Source organism: Neopelma chrysocephalum, unplaced genomic scaffold (genome assembly GCF_003984885.1).
Source record: "Neopelma chrysocephalum unplaced genomic scaffold, ASM398488v2 Primary Assembly neopelma1_26, whole genome shotgun sequence".
Taxonomy (NCBI): domain Eukaryota; kingdom Metazoa; phylum Chordata; class Aves; order Passeriformes; family Pipridae; genus Neopelma; species Neopelma chrysocephalum.
The window spans coordinates 13,051,300-13,069,540 of record NW_020897695.1 but is presented as its reverse complement, the minus strand read 5'-3'; the positions used below and the strand labels follow the sequence as shown (position 1 = coordinate 13,069,540).

At 36.5% G+C, this 18,241-nt stretch overlaps 1 protein-coding gene across 10 annotated transcripts in view; it reads right to left on the bottom strand.

Annotated features, from left to right (window-relative positions):
* The window catches only part of ULK4 (unc-51 like kinase 4), a 229,890-nt gene that overhangs the window by 60,022 nt on the left and 151,627 nt on the right, over positions 1 to 18,241 (bottom strand). For all 10 annotated transcript variants that reach the window (XR_003533025.1, XR_003533023.1, XM_027675600.1 and 7 more), the window contains exons 33-34: positions 4,528 to 4,694; positions 1,854 to 1,952 (exon numbers count right to left, since the gene is read on the bottom strand). Coding sequence is in view for 8 of the 10 variants with exons in the window: in XM_027675600.1 (XP_027531401.1) it covers positions 1,854 to 1,952; positions 4,528 to 4,694 (266 nt within the window). In the remaining 2 variants the exon portion in view is untranslated. The remainder of the gene's footprint in view (positions 1 to 1,853; positions 1,953 to 4,527; positions 4,695 to 18,241) is intronic.

The following is an 18,241-nucleotide window of genomic DNA, read 5'->3' as shown; positions in this document are numbered from 1 at the left end:
ATTATTGAGAGAGAAAAACATGTAGAACTTGAGGAAAATAAAAAGACAAGTAAATGGGGCATGGAATAATAACCTACTTGAGGGATATACATATCAATGAGGGAAAACAATTATTCAAGGTGACATAAGAAACCACAAATATGGTAAGATAGGTAGAAATAGCAAACCAGAGAAAATAATTTTAACTCAATATCTTAAAGTAATGATCAGTTCAAAATTTAAGATCTCCATTATCTCCAGAAAATAAAGTTCACAAAGAAATGAATGCCTCAAAACAGCAATAAACGGTTATGTAGCCACACAGCCCAATGAATATAGAGAACAACCACTGGCAGCTAAAAGAAGTGGCACCAATGGTCTTTATTCTTTACCTGTATGCTAAAATCAGCAGATTTAAAATCAGCATTTTAAACATACTGAAATCTGTAGAAGTACAGAACAAAGCAAAACCCAGTGATAATGTGCAGCCTTGCTTCTGAAATACAAGGGCAAGTCACAATCTAATCAGTACATGCTAACTATACAATTATCCTATTCTTTAATTAAAAAACTATAAAAGACTTCCAGGTGGTATAAGCTGAGTAAACTTGGCTTCCAATTTTCTGTTCTTTAGAGAGTTGATAGAATTTAAATTTATGACTAGTTTCACTTTAAAGGAACATTCGCATCTTTTCGTGTTCTACTATTTATCATATATAGTGATTTAAAAAAATTAATAAAAAATAAATTAAAAGAATTTATAAAGATGAAATATTATATAGTTGAAATTCAGGCACTTTGTTTTAGGTCATTCAGTGAACATTTCCAAAAAGCCTTTGCCAATAGCTGGTTTAAGGAAATCTATCAAAGGAGGACTTAGCAACAAGTATAACACCAAAAATTAATATAAAAGGAATCACACACTTCCCAAAAATAGAAGATGAGAGACAGTGCTAAAGATAGTAAAAGGATCACCTATTGATATCACAAAACACCTGAAAACCTCTATTTAAATGGAAAAAAAGAATCATGTCTGGAAGAGAAGACAGTGAATCTGAAACACCTCTAAGTTAAATAACCTGGAAAGGATACTGTGATATGCCACAGGGAAATTCTCACATACCATTTTAATGGCTTTATATTGAATAAAAGGCTGATGCAGCCTCTAAAAGCCCTGTCCAGCTCAAGAAGCACTCCTTACTACAAATCATTACACGCAGTCAATACAGATCTCTGGCACAGTATTATGGAGGTTGAGCTGATGGGATGCATCAGGGCCACAGTGCAGCACTCTGTGGAGATTTCAATGCAGTGCTGGGACACCTAGTAAACCCTGGAAAGGGCTGCCTTTAAACAGACACACTTCAAAAATGTTTACAAATCACTGGGGACCACTCCCACTCATAAATCCCTCAAGGTCATGCTAAAATAAAAGAAAACCCTTGAGAAAACCCAGAAGGCTGAAACTCAAGAAAATAATATTTCAAGGCATCACTCACTGCAAACTAATTTTGCATTTGCTGGTTTCTGTAATGGTAGCAGTACTATTAGTGTCATATTTTGAATATCATCCTTTCCATATGCAGTGATCACTAGTTCATTCTGAAGGGCTAAAATTTGGTTATACATATGTATCCAAACTGAGAATCTACCCCTCATCCCACTTCTATGCTTGGGACAGACAGATTTATTCTGACATCACTCGTAACCTGCAAGTCATTGTGACCTATAGCTTTTTACAAAGTGTTAGAGTACCAGGTGGTAGCTTATAAACAATGAAAAACTAGCCAACAGAGCTCTAAGATGTCGAATTCAATTGAATAATTCCAACTTCAGAAACATTCCAAAAGGCTTACAAACACACAAATTCTCACCAGTTGAATAAGCAGGCTAATTAGGTCCGTCAGGGGTTTATTGATAAGCAGAAGGTCTTCGGCAGCCTGTGTGTCCCCTCCTGTGCCAGATTTCTGTGCCTTAATAAGAGAGAAAAAAATCAAAAGCGACCTTGGTGACTGTTCTGGTATGAGGAACAAATTAGGTCCATTAGGTGGTGGAAGCATGAATAGAAGTTTGAAGGAGACTTATGAACTCTTCTAGTTAAATATTCCTGAGCTCCCAATGAGCAGTTACACTCCCTGTGTCTGTGACAATAAGCACAAAGCAAAAGGGGTTCCTGCTGTCATGCCCATTCTGCACAGGCTGAATATACTGACCTATACGACATTGCTTCAGAAAAATGCAATAAACTGTACATGTAAAAGATACCTCCAAAGTCATAAATGTTTCATGCATTTGTAATTTCTGTCAACATGACACATCTATTTTAACATTAAAGTTCAAATGTTTTTTTTCCCCTTTATCAGGTACAATTTCACATGCAACTCAAACCAAGAAAATCAAGGTGACTGAAAATTTAGGATTCTCAGCAATATTGCCCAATTTTGCTCATCTGCCTCACTCTGTATCCTGGAATGTTCACAGTATATTACAATAATTCAAATTATTTTTGAAAGAGGAATAATAAAGTCTCCAAGTGACCAAAGTCTGAGATAAGATCTGTTACTACTTGTAATTCTGATCACTCATCCCCCCTCATCAAGACACACTACCAACCTAGGCAGTTGTATTTATGACCCATCCCTGCCCTAGGGCACCAGAAAGGTCTGCTTGCAAGATCTTTCATTTAAGTTCATTATCTTGAACCAGCTTTGGACTATGATCCTATACGGTCAATCTGCTAGAGGAAAAAGTAAACATTTTGTCTAAAGAAGACATTTTAAAATAATTTTTATTGTGTTTCATTTATAGCTCAATCCTAAAAATCACTGTCCAAGTGCAATACCTGAAGAATTTCATTTGGTTAAGTGAACAGAGGAGCAAGACCCCTAAGGCAGGAGACACTACTGCTCAAGCTCCACTGTTGATACTGATGAGTGGAAAGGATAGTGCCTTTCTTCTGGAAAGAATTTTGAAATAAAAGAGAACCGAGGAGCTGTTTCTCCAGGTGAGAAGTCACAGTCACATTGGTATGTCCCTCACTGAGACTCACCACAATGATCTGGAATGCTGAAGTCCAAGAAGGACAAAAAATGAAGAGAAGACAAAAAAATGGAGTGTTTATATTAATGAAGAAAGGCAAGTACGTCACCTTCACAATGCAGCTGGATAAGGTTATCACCTTTTACACAAAGTGCTTAAATAAAAACGATTCAAGTGGAGGTACTACCATTTGTAAAAGTCAAGCCTCAAAAAATGGATAATACAAGAAAATTTGATTCTCCTTTTCAAGTTCTGTTTTAGAAGGCATCTTACTCAGAAGATCTCTATAAAAACAGTCCAAGATTAACATTCGTGATGCATTTAGTGACATGTGGATAGTGGAACACTATGTAGTCAGTAGGTAATGGCCATCATTCAATAGTGCACGTGTACTGATACACCTGTAGAACTCTCAGGCCTTCTGACAAGTACTGTCAAGATGAGTAAGCCAAGGCAAGTAACATCATGGTAAAATTTGCTTTTTAAGGGCACAGGACAGAGCTGTGCTTCAAAACTCAGTTTTCCAGCTGCTTCTTGTTATTTATTAGCATTCCAGAGCAAAGCAGATTGCTTTGACAAGAGTTAGATAAAACTGGAGCTGGAGTTTTAGTGCATCAATTTACTGAAGTATTCAAGTAAAGCCAGAACAGAATTTGGCTTTGAATGAATAGATTTAATTTTGTATCTAAATAAAAACCTTCAGTTTGACTAATACTACCAAACCATGTGCAAGATCCTCTTTCCTCACGTGTCCTCCAGAATAACTGGCCTCACCACTGTTATATGGAACGTAAGTACAGAATTTAGCTCTCTGTGATGGAGTGATGGCAAAAATATGACAATCAGGAATTAGCCTACAAAATTTGATTTACAAAGTGATTCTTAGATGAGAAAACCATTACAAAACCTGCTAACAGAGGACTCAAAACAGACCAGGTATTGTACCATCACATTTAAATTTTCTTCCAAAAATTAAAGAAAAACAAAACAAAAACCTCCCAGTGAAATATCTGGTTGATAACATGGCTGATCGTGTAAATCAGTGTAGAAAAAAAAGAAAAAAGCTCAAATTTCAACATCAACTTCTTACATTAAGCCTTCTTTAAAAAAAAAGACAAATGAAAACAAAGCACAAAAGCAAGCAAACAAAAAACTTGACTAAAGAAAAATTCAGTAGATCATTTAAAAACAAAGCAAAATTTGTTAGCTTAACATCATGTCTAAAAAAAGATGAATGTTTCTTCTTGATATGTTACTAAGAGAGTTACATGGAATTTCTTTGAATTGTATCTTCCTTTTTAAGGATGAGGACAGCTTTCTTGGAGGAGGATGTCCTACCAATACCATGACTTGCACTGATTCAAACAGAAACTTGGAAGACAAATTGAGTTTCCACCATACTAAAAATTCAATAAAATCAGAATAGTGGGAATCTCACTATTAGGATAACAGGAAGTTATCTAAAAAACTGTTTAAGATGGTAATGGCCCCAGGAAATAAATCACATACCTGCAAAGTCTGGCGCACAATGTTTGCTGTATACATAAGCATGCACTGCAAAATGTCAAGCAAGGACAGAAGCAGTGCATTTACTGTCTTGGTGCTGCTTTTATCATCTGCCTCCAAGTACAGAACCACAGCTTCTGTTAGGAGATTACAGATGTGATGAGCCAGTCCTACATAGAAAGTGAGATAAAAAAAAAAAGGTTATCAGGAAAAGAACAATGTGGAAGGTGACCTAGATAAAAATAATAGATTAGGATAAAAACAAATTTTACATACATTATGAATATTTATTCGATTTCCTCTTTTTCTCCATAATTATCTCCTTTTCTATTCTGTTTGGACCAGCTCATAAAGAGAGTTAAACTGATACAATCAAATTTGCTAGCTGTATGAAAAATTATGTAACATTCATTAAATTAAAACATACTTTGAACCCTAAACTTTTCTGTAGCATGCTGGTAGACAAGATTCCTTCACAATACCTTCACAATTCAAAAGAATTTAGCCATTTCTCCAGTCTGTTACAAAGTGCCACTTCAAGGTGGCACAAAGTTTCTTAACTAGTCTGCCAATTAGAACCTTCCCCATATGTTTTAATTGTAGAATTGAACAGTGCTTAACATAAAATATAGTCAGAAGAGCATTATAAATGAAATACTGAATACTACACTTAAAATGTTTTTAAGATTTGCTTAAATGATGCAAGTAAAAACTTTGCTGAAAATATCTTCTTGTTTTGAAGGGGTTTTTTTAAGCTCCTTTAGAATTCAACATCAGCTCCTGTAGCTTGCCTGACCACAAATCAATTGACATAGCAGAAAAAATATAATCTGTTTCAAGGCAACACCAATTCAGTTCAGAATCTTTCTTACTTTCAAAGTGACTGAGTTTATTATATTTGATTTTAATCTTTTTCTTTCAGAGTTTCATACGGGATGAAAGATACTCTGTTTCCTAACATAGTACGTTTGTTAACCATCTTTTACACTGGCAATTAGCCATGCAGTCACTTGGGTAACACTGCAGTATATTAGTACATCAGCTTCTGGTCCCCATGATTGTCAAAAATTACTAAAGTATTTCACTGATTTCAATGAAATAAAAAGACCTATTTTATAAGTTCTTCTTTAAAAAAATCATTGTATATATTTTTACAAACACTGGTACATGATTAAAATGAGACATTAAAGAATACACTATATGCTTACACCATTCGGTTTTTAAGAGCAGTCAAAGTTGTGGGGCATTGAACTATTTGGGCCTTGAAAGGTGTCCCATCCATTTACTAAACTTCCCATGAAATACTTTTCTCCCCTATTCCTCACCCTTAATACTTTCTTCAGGAAATTAAATACAAAACTTTTCATTTAGAATAGAGTTATGGTTCTAGATCATTAAGACTTGCACTCTGCTTCTATCTCACATCTTTTTTATTTTTATGATTACTAGCATTATTCTTTTCACAAGAGTTTGATTGATGGATGTCAGCTCAAGCTAAGCTTTGAATTTCCCAGTTTTGTCTGAATAAATCAAGCTCTCAAAATTAAATCACTTTAATCTCACACATTTAATTTCCTTCTCCATTTCCAGAGCGCAATTTCTGCTGCAGTTCTGAACACTTCATACAAAAATGAAATAGCACACAGAGACACATTTAAGTGATGCCACCAATACCCACCAAGAAGAAAAAAAACAGACGTAATTGTATGTCTACCTGATACAAAATATATAGTTATTCTATGACTATTTTCAACAGGCTGAATCAGAATAAACCTAAGAAAACAGTCCAGCAAGACTTTATCCCTACCAAAGAGATGTCTGAAAAATTGCCTGCAGGGCTATGACCAAGTACACATCGTTTCTCCCTGTATAAGGCCACAAAACCAGCAGCCACATCAAATGAATGAGTCACCCTATTCTTTCCAGATGGCTTACTTACAACCCTTAAGACAGTGACTTGGAGACGAACACTGAGAAGGCCACTTTCAAACATAGGCATTGGATTGTATGGGTCATCATTAAGAATTTTTTAGGCAGTAGTACTCTCTGCATTTACAGCACTAAGTAGGGAGTGACTAGTAGTGAACAAACCACCAGGATCCACAACTGTGATCTGCAATCCTTTCCCTTTCAGCTTTGAACAGGACTTGCTTATTTCCTTAACTGTACCTGACTCTCAGAACTGCCTCATTTCTGCTGTTTGGTGAACAGAGAGGTGAACCAAACACTCAACTTTCTCCCTATCCATTGAGACACGAATAATATAACTACCTAGATTTTATTCTCTTGAAGTATTTACATCCTAAGGGTATGCATATTAGCAACCCTGCCTCCAAACACCTGAGATATTCATGTTTACTTAGTTAACTAAAACATCAGAACTAATGAATTTTATTTAAGTAGATACAAGCTCACACAGAACTATACATACAAAGATATGCATACTAAATTTGGAAAGTTGTGAGGGAAAAAATTTCCTGGACTTAAAATACCTTTGGAAAATTTATCACATCAATACTTTATAATAAAGACATCTAAAATAAAACACTGGTGCAAAATGTTCCTTAACGCACTTCATGATTCATACAGAAACCTGATAAACACTTGGTTCCACAGATAAAGGCTACGGACTGACCACTTGGCCAAATAAACAAAGTTCCAGGCATGGTATTTAAAATACTTTATTGTGTTACAACAAAATGAAAATTGGAGGCCACAGTTGTAGACATGTAAATATATTCCTTGCTTACACCACAAGACAAAATACACACTCTTTGTCCTCAGAAGAGAAAGTTGGGAAGCTGTGACCATGACAAAACTCAATAGAAGTTTAACAGCCTTGACCACTGGCACCGTAACCAGTTTGTTCAAAAAGGCAGCTATGAAGATCAAGACTGACATGTCTCAGCATTCCAAAAATTGAATCCCAGAACAGGTAGTCTGCAAAAAAAGCATTCAATTCTAAAAAAAAAAGGAAATTGCATTCATAATTCTGTAAATCATAATATAAAAATCACATATGGATCCCTAAGTTTCAGAAGATACCTTGAAGGTTTTCTCCCAAATTCTACAACAGATTCAAAAACCACAATTTAATTTCCAATAAAGCCCACATCAATACTTCTTTCAAAATTTTAGACACTACATTTCAGAGTCATATTTAACAGACATAGGTTTCTTATGCAGAATTCTCAACTCTTCATTAGAAAGTAAAATAGGCTCTGATTCAAAGGCACACACTCCATGCACTCCTGAACTTTGCAAGTGATGGATCTGAATATGAATTCTGTGTCACAGAAGAGACATAAACCAAATTCAGTTGAGGAAGGTTATTCTACTGGGACAACCTACATATATTTAAGTGTTCTGGTACTTCCAAGTATGTTGGCAATAGTTCACCTTCTCAAGCGAAAGGTGTTAGTGACAGTTTACTTGAGTGAAAGTAATGTACCATAATTTCTTTCAGCTAGGCACTTCTTAGTAAGGTAAGTAAGTAAAAACTTATCATTTAACCTATTACAGAGTTTTTTGGTTACTCTATTAATCTGTAAATTTCTGCAAACAAAAGATATCACACTGTACTATTTGTAGCTTTAGTTATAGTCCAAATTTATTACAATACTTCCCAGTGCACTAGTCACGCCTTATATTTATTTGTACAAAAAGGACCTTCAAAATATCAAGCCTTGGTGCAGTTTTCTGCTATTCAAATTTTGCTGAAAAATAAGGCAAAAGTTGCATTCTATATTAGAATTATTGTGGTTATAAATTAACATAATTTGAATTAAACAAAGAACCTTTTCTAACTGCAGTTCAAGATTCATAACATGTATTAAAATGATTGTATACAAAATTCCTAACCATGGATTTAAAGCACTTGACAAACCCAGTGTTCACAGAAGAGTATTTCTCCTGCCCAGAGACCCCTGCAATGAACTGAACACGTCGCTAATAGTGTTTTATGAATGTGGACTGTGACCACTATGCCTGTGTTTTATAAATCTTTTCAAAAGATAAAAGGAGTCTTTTGGCCCATGATACCGTTAATCTGACTGAATGTGCCATGATACCTTCTGGAATGAAAGCTGAGAAGAGAGATTTTATTCTCACCTATTAGTAAGATAGATAAAGGGAAAAAAAAAATCTTCACTTCCCAATCATACGAAACATCAAAGGATAGCACAGGAAGCAATCTTCTAGGCAATCCTTTCATGCCTACCAGCAATTAGAGCATTCAACAAACCTTTCTGCTTCCAGCTGAAGAAAATGTTAGAACAGGTGCACTTCCTCCGAACAATGCCACCGCATAGCCAAGCAGCCAGCAGCAAACCCCCTCAGCCCGGCAAAAAGATTTCTCTCTGTTCCTCTCCACACATTTCTCTCTGGAGAGCCATTTTCCCCATTTGTATCACACCTACACAACTGAATCCCCAGGGATATTACTAAATATATATTCACTAGACTTTTCTTCCTTCTTTTACTTACAGAGTGGACCTGCGATATTAACAGATTAAATAGAAACTATATTTTATAATCTTTTAAATTTTAATGCTAAAACTCAAAAATATTGTGAAGAAGAAACACAGGACTGTATTATGATAGATTCTATCATTCTGAGGAATGAGTTCCTCAGTGCTTGAGCACTGATAATCCATGATGTCATAAAGATTCTTCATAAAACCTTATTTACCTACATAAACCTGGGATTCAATTTGCATTCTTTGCATCACAGCACTACCACTCAAATTTTCCTGTTTTGAACAACTGAACTAGATAAAACAAGGCACATGGTATCTTTAGGGTAATAACATTTTTAAAGGAGGCGCATTGCTTTTAATGTTATTTTTGTTTATTATTTGTTACTGGTTTTGTTTTAGGAACTATTTGTCTTAGTATTATAATACTGAGGTAAGACTAAACTAGAATAGCAAATTAGATTGCCAACAATTTCAAAATTTGGTGAGTTACAAATGTTAGATCAAGTGGAAAGACAATGATACAGCTGTCAAGCAGATCAATTGCATGACTGCTGCCCTGAAAATTATTTTCTACTCCGATCTTAAAAATGAAAAGCAGAAACAAGAAGAAAATTTTGCACATGCTGAATAGTCTATTCTTACTACTGGTAGAGTGACTAGACATTTAATGACTAAAGAAAGAATCATTAAGTTTGAGGGATAAAAATCTCATTTGGATTTGTCATACTGAAGCGGTCAAGGCTCTCCAGAGCTTCCCTCTGTGGGAAGAGTCTGTGATTCAGCTTTTCCTACACACATGGAAGGTAGGGCACTCACCAACAGTGCCCAAGCAGGGAGTCCTGTCCTCACTCACAGCAAAATGGGTGTGGTAAGGATGATGACAACCTGGGAAGAAAAGCCAGTTATAACCTTTACTACAGATAGGTTGGAAGTGGACTGCAAAGTACTATATCTTGAGTGTGGATGCCTGAGAGGAATACTGACCTGACATTCTCAGTGGCAATATGTTTCTGCTTTAGGTCAAAGCATGACATTGGTCTATTTTACTTTTTCCAGGACTGGCAGCATTTACCTGTTATTGTTAGAAGTCAATTTAGAGGTGCCACCTTTCACTTGTGGAAAAAAGGTGCAGAACTGGAGAATCCCCAGGGAACCACATCAAACTCTTCTCAACTAAAGAGAATCCTGCCAACAGAGAAATCTGCTTTTTCTATAATTTAATCTATGGAACAAACACACAGGTTATTAAGATCAGCAGGTGTATAGATCAGCCAACTAAAAGATAGAAAACCAAGGGAATTCTCTCATAAGAAAAAGTATCTGAGTGTAATAAAGGATAGTAAAAATGCAACTTGAACTATTTAGAAAAAATAAAATCACGTAGTGCTGCATATGCTTGACTGGCCAATACAAAAATAATAAGATATAACAAATTATACCAACTAGGCTAGACTGTGGTTATTCTCTGTGAAAAAATGTGGTTAGAATAACATACACAGAGGAGGAGTATTTCTGAAAGTATAATCATTGATCCCTTGAGAGTTCCTGATTTGCTGCTTCTTTTGAAAATGAAAAAAAAATAAAAAAAGAAAAAACGAAAAAAAAGGAGCTTCTCATCTAAAAATCTTGTTAAGATTTCTGTGACAAAATTTCATCTGAATTCAGGTTTTTGTGTCAGATTGACTCAACCATTCTATAATTAATTCAGAAAAGATATCCAAGCTGTTTGAAACTTAGTTCACAGCACATATGGGTACATAGCATCAAAGTTTTGAAGGCAGGGGATTTTGTTCTAGACAAGATTTACCAAGGTAGTCCTCATTCCTAGGAGTACAACCCATTGAACATGAACATGAACTTGTTCAACACGGATGGAATGAAAGATCAGAAGGTAATTTCCCTCGGAAGATAGTTTTAAGAACATTCAAATTCTTTCTACTTATATCAGAACTAATAAAATTTTTTTCCAAAATTTATGTGAGTGAATACTACATAACTAAGGACTGTAATAACATTCAAGGAATCTATTCAAAGTGTTGATAAGACATTAATAGTGTCTCATGTGAGCAGTCAGTTTTGATTTGTTTGGATAACGAGCTGTTGGGCACCACAGTCTCTAAAAATACTATCTGCTTCTTACAGTCTCTAAGTAGATGAATATAATTGGACATTTGCTACAAAAAGACAAGTGAAAAATATAACAGAAAGGTAGGATCCACTGAAGATGTACACGTAAACTTTAAATGCTTGTATCGGGTGGCTTTTGAGACTAGACATAAAGGAAACTTTTTTTAAAAGTATTTATTCAAATTAAACTTCTGCTCTTCAGGGATGGATTTTAGCACCCAGCAGTCATAAGATTTGCTGCCAGTTCTGTCATTCATATATGTTATGCACATCTCAAATAGGCTGTTTTTTTGGTAAGCGGGGCCCATAAGCCTCTTGATGCCTGTAAAACCCAGTGCTGCCATCCCAAGAGGTAGCTCACAATACAGTGGAGTACAAGGCTGAGGCTGCCTGATGGCCGATCATTTTGCAAATCGCTCTGTTGAGAGCAAACACTAGTTCTTCCCAGGGGTTTGCTTGTGATCAATTGTTCAAGGGTATTACCCATACAGTAGTGCGTGAGTGTGCAGGAGACAGAGAGGATGTGAATACTCCCCAGTTTCCCCAAAAAAGCAATGCTAGGCTGCTTTAAACTGTTCAAACAGGTAGGGTGCACTAACCCTGCTTGAAGTAGATTCACAAACTTGAACGACCCTTCTAGTTGGAAGACTTGGGGAGGGATAGAGATGGAAATAATACAGTGACTTCCCAGGGTATAAATTTAAAATATTTCTGTCACCAACTGTGCATATATTAAACACCTAACTCATTCTTTTCATGTGGATTTAAGCATTTTTGTTCATATAGGTTTTTAATATGTCAGTTGTGCAGTACTTGCAAGTACAACATTCCATCACCAAAAAAGGAAAAAAAATAATTAAATAAACCAAAACTCTAATATGATAAAACCATATTGTCTGGATTGACTATTATAGCTGTTATTAAGCAAACTCTATAGCACTTTTCAGTTAGATTTGTTACCCACTTGTCAGAGATATACTAGAGCTTGGTAGTTCGTTTTATAAAGCTCTGTAATTCTACAGCATGCTATACTTCTAGGCAGATCCCAATACACCCTATTTTATCCCTTACAAAGTGTCAAGTAAAATAAAATCCCTTGGTTTTGTCAGACAGAAGGTAGATGATGCTTAGGATGTTTTCCAAACAGCAGGTTTTAATTTTCTGTATGAGGAACAGGAATATCTAACAGGACACTACTCTTTGAGAAGATAACAGTCTTTAAAACCTTCTTTAAAGCCAGTCTGAGATATTGGCAATTGCTGCTTCACAGCTACATGGAAGAATGTCGAGTTGTAAGTTAATATATAGTGCATGTTTTTTAGAAAAATAAAGACTCCATGAGGTCCTCAAATTAATGCCAAAAACTAGACAAAGTTCTTCACTAGATTAAAATCTGTTATATTTAGGAATTCTTTGCATTTAGCAAGATTCAGAGTCAGTAAAGATTCAATAAAGAATTTCGATTTACTGCTCTGAAAGATCAAGTCTGCAACAATCACCATGTGATAAAATAAAGAGGAATTTATATCCTGGGCTTAATTTAGAACTAGAAACTCTTCTAAAGAGATTATTATTTTAATAATAGACTTCCTGTCACACAAGATTAAACCCTGTTTATCTACTTCAAATATCTTGACGTGCTTCTGCTTTGACATCAACTTTCCCTTCTACCAAAATCCTTGAGAGACCACATTCAAACTTTGGGAGCTGCCTTTTTGACAAAACCTGTACAAAGCGGATATGAACAGCCTCAGAATGCAGATACAGCCCTAAACTGTTGTCACAAACTGACAGCATTCAACAGCTTTGAATGACGTTACCAGGACTAATTGCTCTAGCTAGGCCTTCAAGAGGCCCTGGACTGGGAGTGATAAGAACCAATGAATCTTGGCTTCAGAAAATTCTCTTAAGTTTTCAGATTTAAATTGCAGAAATAAACCACAGTTGATTACTGTTCCCACATATATTCAGGGAATGATAAGGGTAAAAGTTCTATACATTTCCCTACTGAAAAGTCACGCATGTAAGAAAAGATATTAAATATTTATTCCTATTCCTCTCGGTCTATTTACATCAGTCTGCCATAGGATGAAAACTTAGTACAAATACTTGGATTTTCAAGTGACACTCTTCTACTATTGTTACAACTACACCAAAGACCAAAAGCAAAGGCTAGAGTATCCACTAAGTGGAATTTGCTGCTGGTTATTACAACAAAATTGAATCTATGCCGCAATTTCCTGTAACATCCTGTGTTATTCATCAATTACGTTTACAACAGAAATGAAAGCTGACAACCAGTAATTGCAACTGTCCAAGGTGGCTTTGGTGTATGTGCACTTACATGATCAAAGGGCTTAGACAGAGGGATACTACATGATAGTAAATCAGGTTTTGTAGCTATGACCAGATATATTTTGTAGATAGTGTTAGGTCAACTATTTTCCAAGTAAGTGTTGGGATAACTTTGACCAGCATACTCTCTAATTTGCTATCATTTGACCATACCAATAATGCCACACCCAATTAAATCTCTAAAATCTAACTTTTCACCTCAGATGATGCTATCCTTCTTAATAACTGGGTCAGGCATATGTCTTGTTTTGTTTGCATGTATACTTGTTCTATTCTGACCTATCCATGATTTTCAACCTTATCACTGGGATCTTTGAGCTGAAACCCATCACACTGTGATCATGCTGTCACTGGCTATATCCTGGCTATACCAGAAGTGCCTTACCTAATATTTGTCATTAGTACAACCTAGACCAACAGAGCCTTCATTTTCAGTCAGTACAGCCACCCAATCCCAACTATCTTGACTTCAACAGCTCAGCTTACTTAATCAAGAGGGAGTCCTAGCTCTGAAAGAACTGCAAACCTTTGCATGTTTGAATTCTGTGCTCCTTACCTTGTCTTCCCTATCTCAATAGGACCCACACAGTAGGAACATGGGTCTAATGACACTGGGTTTTGGACAAGCTGTACATTTTCTGCACTAGGAGTTGTGAAGTCTGTGTGGGTATGCCAACAGACTGGCTCAGATTCTTGGTGAAACTTCTGTATAAGCACCGGAAGGAGATCACATGGAACAGTTTGGCCTACTAGGCGATCTTGGCCCAAACCACTCAGTTTTGAAACAATAACAGGGAACTATACCACCCTCCCGACAACAAACTGCAATTAATCCTGTGGCTGATCCGATCCTTTAACTGAGAATCAGAATTCTGCTTTGCTCAACTGGAACAACTTCTTCAGAGGTGAAACAGAAGTTAAGAACACTGATACAATTACAGTGATAGAGATAGCCACCACATAACAGAAAAGGGTGATTTAGAAAGATAGGATACTTTTAAGTGTGTGCCTTGTGAAGATGTGCAACAGAACAGCAAAAGAAACTTAGCATGTAAGCAATTGTTTTGAACTGGTTTTGGCTGGGATAGAGTAAATTTCTTCACAGTAGCTTGCAAGGGTCTTTGATTTGGTTTTGTGCTGAACACAGTGTTGATAACACAAGGATGTTTTGGTCACTGCTGAGCAGGGCTTACACAGAGTCAAGGGCTTTTCTACTACCCATCACACCCCACTAACAAACAGAGTGGAAGTGCATGAGAAGTTGGGAGGGGACACAGCTCGAACAACTAACCAAAGGGATATTCCTTACGATATTGTGTCATGCTCAGTGATAAAACTGGAGGGGAGATTGGCAGGGCAGACACTGCTCCTGGACTGTCTGGGCATTGGTTAGATAGTGTTGAGAAATTGTTTTCATTTGCATCACTTGTTCTTCTTTTGTTTTCCTCTGTCTCCGGTTTGCTTGGTTGTTTGTTTTCTTTCTCTTTTTTCCTAACAATTTTTAAAATTATTCTTATTCTACCTTTTTAACTATTAAACATTTTTATGTCAACCCATAAATTCCTTTCTCATTTTTACCCTTACAATTCTCCCCCCACAGCACTGGGTGGGGGGGATTAAGTGAATGGCTGTGTGGTGCTTAGCTGCCAACCACGGTTAAACCATGACAGCACCATTTCCTTTTTCTCTACCATGTCTGCTCTGCTGGGTATAAGCGTTTATTAGGTATTAATGTACATACAGGGCCAAAGCAAGTTTACCAACTTGCTCTAACACAAGGAGCCTCCATCACCCTATCCCAGGGTGTGCTTCATGTGTCCCTTCTTACGTGCCTTGGGCGCTACCATTACGCACCTACATTTCTCTTTCAGCCTGCTTCTGCCCAGACCACTGATTCAAGAAAGCAAGTTCAGGCAAGGGAATCCAGTTCAATCTTTTTGTGTGAGAAGATAATGGGAGTGGGGGGAAAAGGTAGTTTACAATGAAGGACTCATGTTCCTTTGTTCCTCCCCCATGTTATCTCAAGTGAAGAGACAAACATCAAGGATGATAGAATTTAACAGTAGCTTGAAACAATGAAGTGATATCCCCAGCATTTTCTAAGACAATATACTCTGCAACAGATTCAACACAGGTCACTGCTTCCATCTAGGATTCAGAATTGTAATAGATATCCTACAGATTGGTGGTATCAGGGCACATTTGATGGGGCTTCCCTCTGTTTATGCGAAGAAACACTTCTGGTTCAGAGAGACTGTTAGTATGTCAAACAGCTTTAGGGATGCCCGATGAGTTCAGTACAGGAATGCACTTTTCCAGATGGAACCAATATGCAGTTGCTACCAGTAAGTAGCTGAGATCTGCTCAGAATTTTCATTCTCCTCTGTTTGAACTAGCTTGTCCTTTGCCTTTGTTTATCAACATTTCTAGAAAGAGAACAGACTAGGCTTAATGAAGATTGTACTTTAAGGGAGAGGAACTTCAGAAGCAGGCTACAAAAAGTGAAGTCTGGGCCTAATGAATCTGGATCTATGCTAAGTAAATGCAGCTCTGTTGGGAAGGCCAGAGGAATTAGTATTTATGAAACTGGACAGTCAAAAAACTAAGTAAGAATTGGAGAGAAGCTGCAGCAAGTAAATACAAGAAATGAGAGATGTATAGTTAAGTTTCCAAGACAAGCAATTTCACCACAGGTAGAGTTCAAACATTTTGCACAGCTTGCCCAGCCAGAATACTGCACTGAACTCGGAGAGTTCAGCCTGGGATCCTGGGTGTCAGAGGCAGCACCAAAACTGACCAGCTTGACGGAACCACATTAGGAGGTTACTCCAAAGAATTGTCACTTAGTGCCTTCTGGATGTGTTACTGTAGGTGGTTACAAGCCTGACCGTAGGCACACCTTTCATGAACAGTTTTTTTCTCAGGGCAGTAGGCAGAGCCCCTCAGTTAATTCTTGCACTCAGCCCAGACTGAGTATCTCTGCATCTGGGCTGATCCCATAATGCTCACACTCAGTTTGAGTGACTGCCTGACCCATAGTCTAGGCAAGGAAAATTTTGTAAGCAATGCTGTTCTTCCCACACCTTTTGTCAAAACCTGCAAGCTTGCCTTGTTGATCTGTTCCTTTGAGTAGTCTATCTGCCTTTTCCTTATCTTGCTTGTGACTTTTCCCTCACAGTATATAAAAAATGCTGCCTCTAAATTCATCTTCTAGTGTTGCTGTTTGAACCACATGCTCTCTGAACTCAACAACATTCAATGTAATTTCTGAAGAAAATGCATAGTAAGTAACAGTTAAAGCTTTTTCTAGTAAGATAAATAAAGCCATAAACCCACAACTTCATGTCATTCTGGGTTGGGTGATGCGATCAAAATATACTGTCTGTGTTTATTCAGCAAAATGTGTATTGGAAAGACTGTAGAGACATCATGGATAATTTTATCATTTTTTCAATTTTTATATAATAAATATAGTAGCATTAGTTCTGTTGTCATCCAGTGAAATAAGTCATATTTCATGGCTGCATCATTGGCTAAAAAGCTTTATGTCACAATATTGGTATGTTAGCTAGGAAATATGATCTTTTAAAACTGTGAATAAATCCATTAACAACACTTTATTGGACTTTTGCCAAGACTCACAGGAATAGGGATGAGAGATTTTTGAGTAAGCAACCTGTAATATGATAAGCAAAGAAAGAAAGGCCCTCAGGAAAGATAAGACAAGTTGAAACTAATGGATGCAGGTGAACAAGAGGTTTCTTTTCCTTATATTTTTGAAAGGTGGGTGGTAATGAAAAAAAACCAAAACTTCCCAGATTTACATTCTCCTAAAAGACAGAAGACAGTTTCAAACTTTATAAAGATATCCTATTTCTTCTTCCATTCATCTTAAAAATTCAAAGGGAAGCACTTAACTTTTTCCTCAACCAAAAAGAAGGAACAAGTAGCTGATGTAATATCTTCTAACCACATGGAGACATCTATGAAAACGTTTAAATCCTATTTATGAAACAAAAACACCCAGTGTTTGTCAAGCGAGGACCTCTTTAAATGAAAATTACATTTATTTGCTTAAAGCTCAGATCTGAAACCCATCACGTGCTCCAGCACGTCTTTGCTAACAGATTTGCTTCATAAACCCATCTTACATAAATATAATCTTAGTCCAATTGGAAAAAAAACTTAAGCTAAAATGAGATAATTTTTTTTAAGCATGGATAGACAAGTTTGGAGCCCATTTTTGAAATGTATTTTTTAAAAAAACCAAATAGTATGATCAGGTAGACATTTACATTTTTGTCACTGCAGTTTAAATAACCACTGTCCCTCACCTGGAGGTTTCAACTGCACCTCAAACAGGATTCCCCAACAGCCGACTTGCAAAAACTGACTACATGCAGATACATTGCTACAAAGCGTAACTGCTCATGTATACAAATATACACAAAATTAGTTACCCTGTCAAGTCTACAAGGCATTGGCCAAATGTTGTAGAAAAAAATCTACCAGTTGAGGAGTGGTAACACAAAGACTCGCATGAATATATACTGTCTTAAGATGGTGGAAAATCCATGTGTAGAGACTTCAAAAGAAATTTAACTATAGTAATTGATTATTAAATGAGAAATGGACATAACAGTGTAACTTCTAGTGTTTGGAAAAGCTAAGCTAAGCGATATTATAAAATAAGATCATTAACAGCAAAAGAAAACACCATCCTATAAAGACTACAGAGAAATACTGCATTTTAGGCA